The 10,399-nt window shown below is 43.8% G+C and overlaps 1 protein-coding gene across 1 annotated transcript in view; it reads left to right on the forward strand.

Annotated features, from left to right (window-relative positions):
- Positions 1-8,341: 8,341 nt before the first annotated feature.
- Positions 8,342-10,399, forward strand: part of NCKAP1L (NCK associated protein 1 like) — a 50,207-nt gene continuing 48,149 nt past the window's right edge. Inside the window, exons 1-2 of the mRNA XM_003790465.3 lie at positions 8,342-8,523; positions 9,585-9,695. Of these exons, the coding sequence (XP_003790513.1) occupies positions 8,422-8,523; positions 9,585-9,695 (213 nt within the window). The 5' untranslated portion in view covers positions 8,342-8,421. The remainder of the gene's footprint in view (positions 8,524-9,584; positions 9,696-10,399) is intronic.

The raw sequence follows: 10,399 nt of genomic DNA on the forward strand, positions 1-10,399 counted from the left end.
CCAGGCTGGGGATTCGAACCCGCCACCTTAGGTGTACGTGGCTGGCGCCTTAGCCGGTTGAGCTATAGGCGCCGAGCCCTAGTTTTTATATCTTTATATTAACAGGAAATAAAAAAAATAGTGAAATTAGTTAAAACTATATTAGTTAAAAAAGTTATTTTTACCTTTTTAATGGGTCCTGTTGTTCGGATATTTATCATCCATAACCTCTTTTTTTAGGTCTCTTGAGTCACTATAGGAGGTGACCATAAGAGAAAAGTTAATTGGAAGCCAGAACTGGAGATTAGTCTAGATAAACAAGTGTAGGAGATGTTTTTTTGTTTGTATTTTTTGAGACAGTCTCACTTTGTCACTCTGGCTAGAGTGCTGTGGCATCAGCCTACCTTACAGCAGCCTCAAACTCCTGGGCTCAAGTGATTCTCCTACTTCAGCCTCCTGAGTAGTTGGGACTACAGGTGCCTGCCACAGTGCCTGGGTATTTTTGAGAGACAGAGTCTCCCTCTTGCTCAGACTATATGCCATCAAAGACTTGCACATACAACAATCTTGATTCTGTGTACAATTTTCAAAGAATGAAAGAATTTCCCCTTCACAATTTTAGGAAAAATTTTAGGAAATTCTTTTATTCTTTGAATCAAGAATCAAGATTGTTGTATATGCAAGTCCTTAATGGCATATAGTCTGAAGTAGAGCCATTGAGAAGGAATAGAAGTGCTTAGAGCACACCAACACAGACTTTTAAGTTTGTAGTAGGCATCTGTCATGCCTATGACTGATGGCTGTATCACTTTAAAACTTTAGGGCTGGGCCCAGTGGCTCACTTCTATAATCCCAGCCCTTTGGGAGGCTGAGGTAGGAAGATTGCTTGAGTTTAGGAGTTTGAGATTAGCTTGGGCAACTGGAGAGATCCTGTCGCTACAAAAAAGAAAACTAGCTGGGTGTGGTGACATATGTCTGTAGTTCAGCTACTCAGATCACTTGAGCCCAGGAGTTGAGGTTGCAATGTGTTATGATTGCATACTGAACTGTATCTTGGGTGACAGAGTGAGACCCTGTGGGGGGAAAAAAAGCCTTTAAAGGCATTTTGCTTTCTATTCCGACAATGAAAAGTTGGTTTATCTTACCTTTCACAAACCAGCATTTTTAGAGTAAAAATTTCAAGAACAAATGAAGGAGTATGATGTATGCCATCTAGAGAGAAAGAGAAGTGACACAAGTGCTTCTTATTTTTCTTGTTGCAGAGAAGGGTGGTTGGTAGTAGAGATCTGAGTTTTTCTTCCATGGTTATTGCTGGGAAGTAGCTGCTGTGCTGTGCTGTGCTGTGCCAGGGACCACAGTCTCACCTCCCTCACATTAGAGACGGTCTGTCACATGACTAGTTTTGCCAAGGGAACCTGATAGAAAAGTATTCTCTTCCAGAAGGAGGTGGTTAAAAGGCCATTGCCATTCTCCTTTGGTGGCAGATTTGGAAGCCAAATGCGGAAAATGATAATCACAAAATGAAAAGAGCCCGTGTCTTTGAGTCACCACCACCCACTGACTGCTTGCACTGAGGTTTATACAAGGAAACTTCTGTTGTGTTAAGCTGATATTAACACAATTCAGAGTTTGCATATAGGCGCTAGTGTTGCTCTAATGCACACAGACGTCTTTACTTAATGCTAGCTAACCTTGTGAGGCTGATTGTGAGTCAGCCTTTTATACATGAGGAGGTTGAGTTTGAGAAGTAACTTTCCTTTAAGGATTGAGCTGATAGTTGAACCTATTTCTGTCTGAAAGCTAGTGAGTCTCCATTATCACATGTTGCATCTTAGAGAAAGGATGTCACTCAAGATAAATCCTACCCTTTCAGATTACAAATTTTATTTCATACCAGTAACCTTTTCTATGTTTAGGAGAGGTTATTGGTACAGTAAGAGAATCTTTTAACTATTATAAGTGTGAACTTAGATTTTAGTTAAACTCCTTTTTACTACCTTTTCAGGCAGAGGATGTTCTTAGATTTACTATTGATTGTTCTGGTGAAGTGTTTTGTGGAAAGAGTATTAAGACTTAATTACTTTGGCCTGTAGTACTTATTAGCTCTAGGACTTAGGGTCCAGGCCTCAGTTCATGACTGTGTTAACTGTTTCACCCTTGCTCACTTTGTTTCAGAGATTAGGGTCAGGAATCTGATTGACAGCATTAGAAATCTAGCTTTTCATTTGGTTCCAACCTTGGAGAAATAACCTTTGGAAGACTAAATGGCATGAAAGTAAAGCAGACTAGAGATTAGAGGAGTAGAGTAGGAACTTCCTTCATTTTTTTCTTCCTCTTGTTTGGTTAAGGCTTCCATGGCTATGAGCTGTGGGAGGGGTAGAGAGGGAAACAATAGAACTTCATACCACTTACCTGCCCCCATGCCCTACATGAGAAACTTACCATCATGTGCAGCAGTTCTGTTGACAGCCTTCTATTCCTTGAGCCTTTTGACTGGGATGACGTGACAAGCGTTATGTTTGCAGGTGGCCTTCTTTTTAGCTATCTTTTTTTTTTTTTTTTTTAAGACAGAGTCTCACTCTGTTGCCCTGGATAGATAGAGTGCAGTGGTGTCATAGCTCTCAGTAACCTCAAACTCTTGGGCTCAAGTGATCCTCTTGCCTCAGCCTCCTCAGTAGTTGGGACTACAGATGCCCACCAAGACACCAGCTAGTTTTTCTATTTTTAATAGAGATGGAGTGTCACTGTTGCTCAGGCTGGTCTCAAACTCCTGAGTTCAAGCAATCCACCCCCCTCGGCCTCTCAGAGTGCTAGGATTACAGGTATGAGACACCATGCCTCCCGCATTTCTGGAAATCCAACATTAAGAACTGCCAGGTACTACATGTGATGGGAAGTTTTGTGTTTTTTTAAACACTGTATTCTGAGTTTATTTTCTCCTTCTAGTGATTTACAGTTCTCATCAGGAAAACTTACCTTTCTGCATTTTTCTAGGTGGTACTGGCATCCTGTGGTTTCAGGCATAGGACATATTTTTAAGGCTTTGGGTTCTTGAATGCCAGGAAATAGATTGGCAAAGAAAAGATCGACATTTTAGATCAGGTAGTCTTGACATAGACCTATTTTCTTTTTCTTTTCTTTCTTTCTTTCTTTCTTTTTTTTTTTTTTTGAGACAAAGTTTCACATTGGCACCCTCAGTAGAGTGTTGCGGAGTCAGAACTCACAGCAACCTCAAACTCTTGGGCTCAAGTGATTCTCTTGCCTCAGCCTCCTGAGTAGCTGGGACAGGTTGCCTGGCTATTTTTAGAGTTGGGGTCTTGCTCTTGCTCAGGCTGGTCTCAAACTCCTGAGCCTAAGTGATCTGCCTACCTCTGCCTCCCAGAGTGTTAGGATTACAGGCATGAGCCACTGTACCTGGCTAGACCTACTTTCTGTTGTCAAAAGAGAAGTGGTATGAAAGATGCCACTCAAGTCTTACCTATGAAAGTTTTGAATAACTACAGCAATAGCTGAACAGTTAGACAATAGGGGAAATTCACTGTTCCCATGCCTTGGAAGACTAAAAATTAACATTTGCACTTTTTTTAGTCTTATAGATTGTTTTAAATAGAATGTTTTCTCCAACATAGAGTGTTAAACAGGGAGGGATCCTTGGAAAACTCATAGTGCTGGGGTAAGAAGAAGTTTAATACCATAAGCTTGAGCACAGGAGAAAGCAAGGGTGCGGTAGCTGGTTCCTTTACGGTTGCTCCCTTCGGTCCCTTCTCCAACTTACCTAAATTTTTTTGCGAGGAAAGGATACTAATTGTCAAATAGGTCACATAGTCATGTTTGGGAAAAGGGAATCAGAAGAATGAATGGTACAATGGTCAACTTCAGGCTACTTTATAATTAATTTTCTTTTTAGAGGCAGTCTTGCTCTGTTGCCCAGGCTGGAGTGCTGTGGCTTTTCACAGGTGCAATCCTAGTGCACTATAGCTTCAAACCTCTGGGCTCAAGTGATCCTCCCACCTTACCACCTTGAGCAGCTGGGACTACAGGTGCATGCCACTATGCTCAGCTTGGGCTACTTTATAATAATTACCTGAGAATGACAATCTGAAATTTCTAAAGTTGTAGGCATTAACATATGAAGACTCCTAGAAGTGATCTAAGAATATACCATCTTAAATCTGCTGCATTTTGCTGCCAATAGAAGGCCTACTTTCTCCTATGGCTGTCTTTAGCTGTCCTAGCAGACATTCATTTTAAGGACTCCGAAGTTTCTAGGCAACAGCTACATCTGAGATTTCTGCAAGTCAGGGACAATATAGTTTGATAGGAGGGAAAATAAGATCAAGGCAGACTGGCATAAGCAGTAGGGATAGAAAGTGCCTTAGAATAGCCCATTTCAATTCTGCTTTGCATCATGCCTGGGGCATAGACAAAGGGCATGGAGTTAGACTATTAAATGTCAGATTTTCCTAAGGGCATTTTGGTGATGAAAGCCAGGGATTTAGATTCAGATACATTTAAGGAACACAAGCCAGCATGGTTCTTTAAAGCTTTCACTGAATATTAATGATGATATTAGAACCAAGTTATTAAAAAGTGAATTGACTCTCTGGAAAATAAAGGCTGCAATAACATTTGATATTCTACACAGTTATCTTTAGATTCTTAAAGACAATGGAAAAAGAGCTTTAATACCCCAATATAATCCTCAGACAATCCTGACTCCTTATTTTAACCAGAAGCCCTAGAAAAATAAGAAGTTTGACCAGACCAATAAGGCTAGTCTTAAGAAATGAAGACTGCTTCAGGATAGGTAGTGAGAATTGGTGATGTTGTGGCATTCACCTAATTATTGATAGATGAATATCATATGTAGGGAGGCTAAGACTATAATGCAGGTTGTTTGATTTGTTAGGCTTGATACTTAAACTTAGTCTAAAGCAGTGGTTCTTAACTTGTGGGTCGCAACCCACAGCAACTGTATTAAAGGGCCATGGCATTAGGAAGGTTGAGAACCACTGGTCTAAAGGATCTTGAGATCTACCTTATTCTTGAAGCAGTGTCTCCTCAGACTCTGAAAGGAAGTGTCACTTGAAGTGGAAAATAATCCTTTGGCAAGGCAAATCAAGGCAAATAGCTGAAGGCTGAGGAGAGGGAAAACACAATACTTTCCAGTCAAGTGATGTGAATCCATTTTCTGTTCAAGCTACTCAATTTCTCTCCTCCCACCGTATGTTCTGTTATTTTTTTCAGCAGCTTGGAAGTTTTTGATGTCATAGTTAAGTCTTGGAGAAGTGGTTCTCAATCTTGGTTGTGCATGAGAATCACTGAATAGTTTTATTTATTGTTTATTTATTTATTTATTTATTTTGTTTTTTTTTTTTGAGACAGAGCCTCAAGCTGTCCCCCTGGGTAGAGTGCCGTGGCATTACAGCTCACAGCAACCTCCAACTCCTGGGCTCAAGCGAGTCTCCTGCCTCCGCCTCCCAAGTAGCTGGGACCACAGGCGCCCGCCACAACGCCCGGCTATTTTTTGGTTGCAGCCGTCATTGTTGTTTGGCGGGTCCGGGCTGGGGATTCGAACCCGCCACCTTAGGTGTACGTGGCTGGCGCCTTAGCCGGTTGAGCTATAGGCGCCGAGCCTTGTTTATTTATTTTGAGACAGAGTCTCACTCTCTTATCCTGCATAAAGTGCCATGGTGTCATAATAGCTCACAGCAACCTCAGTCCCTTGGGCTCAAGTGATCCTCTTGCTTCAGCCTCCTGAGTAGCTGGGACTACAGGTGCCTACCTCAACTCCTGGCTAATTTTTCTATTTTTAGTAGAGATGGTGAGGGGTCTTGCTCAGGCTGGTCTTGAACTCCAACTTGTGAGCTCAAATAATCCACCTGCCTCAGCCTCCCAGAGTGCTAGGATTACAGGCATGAGCCATCATGCCCAGCCTGAGTAGTTTTAAAGTGACAGAGTCTGGGGTCCCATTTCAGAATTATTGGATCAGAATCTTTAAGAATGGGATCTGGCTAACTGTGGCTTAAGGATTCCACAGGTGATTCTGATTTGTAGCCAGGGTTAATAGGCCCTGCTTTGGGAATAAAATACCTTTAGAAGGCCTCCTCCAGTTTACAGGGGGGAATTGCAGCTTCTCTAATGCCACCAGTTGGATGATTAATTCTACTTTTAAACCCAACTTTTTTCTTTATGGGGTGCCAAATAGAAGTCCATAGAAAGTGACATAAGAAGCTCACCTACATGCTCAAAAATCCACATTTTACTTACTGTTGGCATTCCTAATCCACTGTACCAGGTCTCGAGCCAAATGTCTGCATATGCCATATCATTTAAGCACTTCCACAGTTGTATGAGAGATTACCACCATTTTATAGATTAGGAAGCCCACTCAGTGGTAATAGACAGCCTAAAGTTACAAAGTTACTGTTTGGATAGCATGATTAATGTTACTTAATACATTTAAGGTGGTTAAAGTACCTGGTACATAGTAAGCTATTATGTTATCACTTTTTTTTTTTGAAAGAGAGTCTCACTCTGTTGCCCAGGCTAGAGTGCCATGGTATCAACATAGCTCACAGCAACCTCAAACTCTCTGGCTCAAGCAATCCGCCTGCCTCAGCCTCTCGAGTAGCTGGGGCTACAGGTGCCTGCCACCACATCCAGCTTGTTTTTCTCTCTTTAGTAGAGACAGTGTCTTGCTCTTGCTCAGGCTAATCAGGAACTCCTGAGTTCAAGGGATCCTCCCACCTCAGCTTCCCAGAGTGCTAGGATTATAGGCAAGAGCCACCGCACCTGGCCCTATTTTCTATTTTGGTCTTAACAATTCAACAAACCCAGCATACCTACTGAGTAGCTACTGTGTCCAGGATGAGTTGTCTAGATCAGTGTTTGTCTATATTCTTCCTTTGGAACATTTCCACCAAAACGTCTCAGGATGCTTATAAACGCAAACTTCTAGGCCTTGGCTTCTTAAGCACCTTTAAATACCATTGTATCAGCACAGGGGTTCTCAAACTTGAGTGTACATTGGAATCACCTGGAGGGCTTGTTGCTTTCTTTCTTTTTTTTTTTTTTTTTTTGAGACAGAGCCTCAAGCTGTCGCCTTGGGCATCACAGCTCACAGCAACCTCCAACTCCTGAGCTCAAGCGAGTTGCCTGCTTCCACCTCCCAAGTAGCTGGGACTATAGGTGGCCGCCACAATGCCCGGCTATTTTTTGGTTGCAGTCATCATTGTTGTTTGGCGGGCCTGGGCTGGATGCGAACCCGCCAGCTCAGGTGTATGTGGCTGGCGCCTTAGCCGCTTGAGCCACAGGTGCCGAGCCTGGTGGGCTTGTTAAACAAAAGTGTTCTGGAACCCACCCAGAGTCTTGGATTCGGTGATCTGGGGTGGGTCCTGAGAATTTGCATCTCTAATGAGTTTTCAGCTGCTGCTGCTGCTGTATCACACTTTCAGAATCAGTAAGCTAGAGCCATGTGAGGGATAGGAAAAAATATTACATACAATTCCTCTCATTAAGGAGTGCTTGACATAGTTGGGAGAGATAACACATACTCTTAATATATCAGAAATATAATGTATATGTTTGACGAGATACAGTATAGTACAATATAATACATTGGATGGGATTGTTAGGAGGAGATGAGATTTGATCTGGGTCCTAAAAGATGATGAGGTCTCAGGTTCAGTAGAGAATAACATAAGCATTCTTTTTTTTTTTTTTTTTTTTGGAGACAGAGCCTCAAGCTGTCCCCCTGGGTAGAGTGCCATGGCATCACAGCTCACAGCAACCTCCAACTTCTGGGCTCAAGTGAGTCTCCTGCCTCAGCCTCCCAAGTAGCTGGGACCACAGGTGCCTGCCACAACACCCAACTATTTTTTGGTTGCAGCTGTCATTGTTGTTTTGGCGGGCCTGGACTGGATTCAAACCCACCACCTTAGGTGTATGTGGCTGGTGCCTTAGCCACTTGAGCCACAGGTGCCGAGCCAACATAGGCATTCTTGATGGCAATAAAAAGAGGGAAAGTATAGAGGTGTGTGTGGGTGGAGTGGTAGATACTTGTTTGCCTGGCAGGGAGCTTTGTATAGGACATTTGTGGAGGCATGAGACCAAAAAGGTTAGTGCTAATCTGTGAAGAGCCCTGAAAGCCTCTCCCTCTCCCCAGCCTCCACCCTGTCACAGCTGAACCAAAAGTGCTTTGGGGCCCAAAAGAGGAAGTCTCCCCTGCTGAGTATGCAAGAGGAACCACAAGAAGGCTCTGGGGCTTGTAAGCCTTCATGACTGATTTCACCCACAAGCCAATGGCAGAGGCAACGGAAGACCCATGCACCAACCAGGCTGGGTCCGTCCGCCCAGAGGGTGTCACCCTGCAAGTTGAAAGTGTTTGGGCAGGTCAGGCAGGCATTGCTGTCTGGATGCTCCTCTCTCTCAGTGGCCATCATGTCTTTGACATCTGCTTACCAGCATAAATTAGCAGAGAAGCTCACTATCCTGAATGACCGAGGTCAGGGGGTTCTCATCCGTATGTATAACATCAAGAAGGTAAGTGTGAGCAATGGGGGCTGGTATGAGTCATCCCAGCAGTAGTAGGGCAGGGCACCCCTAGGCAGGTAGCTCCAGCAGTTGGACCCTGTCTTCTTTTCCACTCCTTACCGGTCTTCAGTCAGTCACTGCGGTTGTATAGGCCAGCCAGTTCTGGGAGGCAAGAGGGAAGGCTCCTTTTCAGGGCTTCCCCTTTCTCGGTCTGATTCTCTCCCTAAGGACGGCACTGCTTTCCCCTGGGCATAGGGATGGGGTAGGAGTGTCGGGGGAATAATTGTGTTGTGAGTGATTTGGATAAAGGTCTGGTGTCTAGAATCCTGGGTTTTATTTATGGCTGATCTTGCATACTCTGAAGCGATCTGAAGTGGAGTCTCTGGCAAAAACTTCCATAGAAGTACTTCTCTAAAAGGAAAAAACCCCAAAAAACAAACGTAGATATTTAGATAAACAAAGGGTAGGTGTCTTCTGAGGGACTGAGTGCGGGGGAATTTATGCTGTGATTGTACCTGTGGGTTGGGAGAAGCTGGTGGCAGGAGGTAGGCTAGGGCCTGCCGAGCCATAGGAGGTAAAGAGGTACAGGCAGGGTATTTTCCTGGGAGAGAAAGCAGCGGACTTGGGGAGGGAACTTCTGTGCATTTTGTAATAAATCACCAAGAACATGGTTTCCCTGTCTCCACGAATCCTATAAATGTTCTTTGGGTTAAGATGTGTATGTAACGGACAAAACCGTGACCCGGAGTCTCTTACAAAGTCTGTGTCTGAGCAGTTGCTTTTCTCGCCCCTTCCGGCCGCTGCTGAGGGGCGGGCGGAGAAACAGCTTCCTCTTTGTGCTGGGGCCAAGCAGACGTTATGTTTTACCCAGAGAGAAGTGCCCAGGTTGTTATTTAGCTCTTAGATAGTTGCCTCCGTGTCCTGGAATTTGTTCCTGACCCACTCTCATGCTTTTATTAGTCAATTCCCAGATTGCCTTTTCCTTAAGAGAACTTGTGAGGATACAGGAAGAGGCACGCTTTTGAGGGGCAGGGGGAACAGTTGAAACAGAGTATGGTTTATCCACACAGACTTGTGCAGACCCCAAATCCAAGCCACCTTTTTTACTGGAAAAATCCATGGAGTCATCTGTGAAGTACATCAACAAGAAATTTCCCAACATAGACGTCCGGAACAGCACGGTGAGAACTTGATCCCTCTTCTTGCCTGTCTCTAGAATAACTCTCTGCTTTATGGCTGAGATTCTTTTCTTTTGACTGTCTCCCTTCAAACTTGGCAGGGGATGGACGGAGTAACCTTCTTTTTCCTAGGCTCCACCATAGGCTTCAGGTTGTTGTAGAATTTGGAGGTAAGATGGGATTCTTTCAGGGTAAGCTGGAGCAAAGCATTGCCCATTGCTCCACTGCAAGATTCATCTCAAAGCTCTATCAACCCAGGAGGATGCATGTATTTTATTGTTGTCCCTGGTGTCCACTCAGTGTTTCCTTGCTAATTGTCTTAGAACTAGGCATCTAGTGGGATATTACTTCTCTCTTATTAAACATTAGCCCTAGATTTCTCGCCCATGTTACCTATAGCATCTTCTCATTCTGCTTCTTTTGACTTTGATATGAATGTAAACTTCTTCAACTGAGTCTTTGAAATTTCCTCTCACTCAGGCCTCTGTATCTAGTTAGGACCATGCAGAACCATCCTGCCTAGAAAGAAAATCTCCTCTGTTTAAAGATTCGCAGTGGGGGTGGAGGGTTTTCAGCCTCTTCCGTCAGTGTATTTCAACCCTCTTTTTAAAGAATATTTTACAGGGTGGCACCTATGGCCCAAAGAAGTAGGGTGCCAGCCCCATATACTGGATATGGCGGGTTCAAACCCAGCCCCGGCCAAAAAG

Source organism: Otolemur garnettii, unplaced genomic scaffold (assembly GCF_000181295.1).
Source record: "Otolemur garnettii isolate 467f Iridium unplaced genomic scaffold, OtoGar3 scaffold00043, whole genome shotgun sequence".
Classification (NCBI taxonomy): Eukaryota; Metazoa; Chordata; class Mammalia; order Primates; family Galagidae; genus Otolemur; species Otolemur garnettii.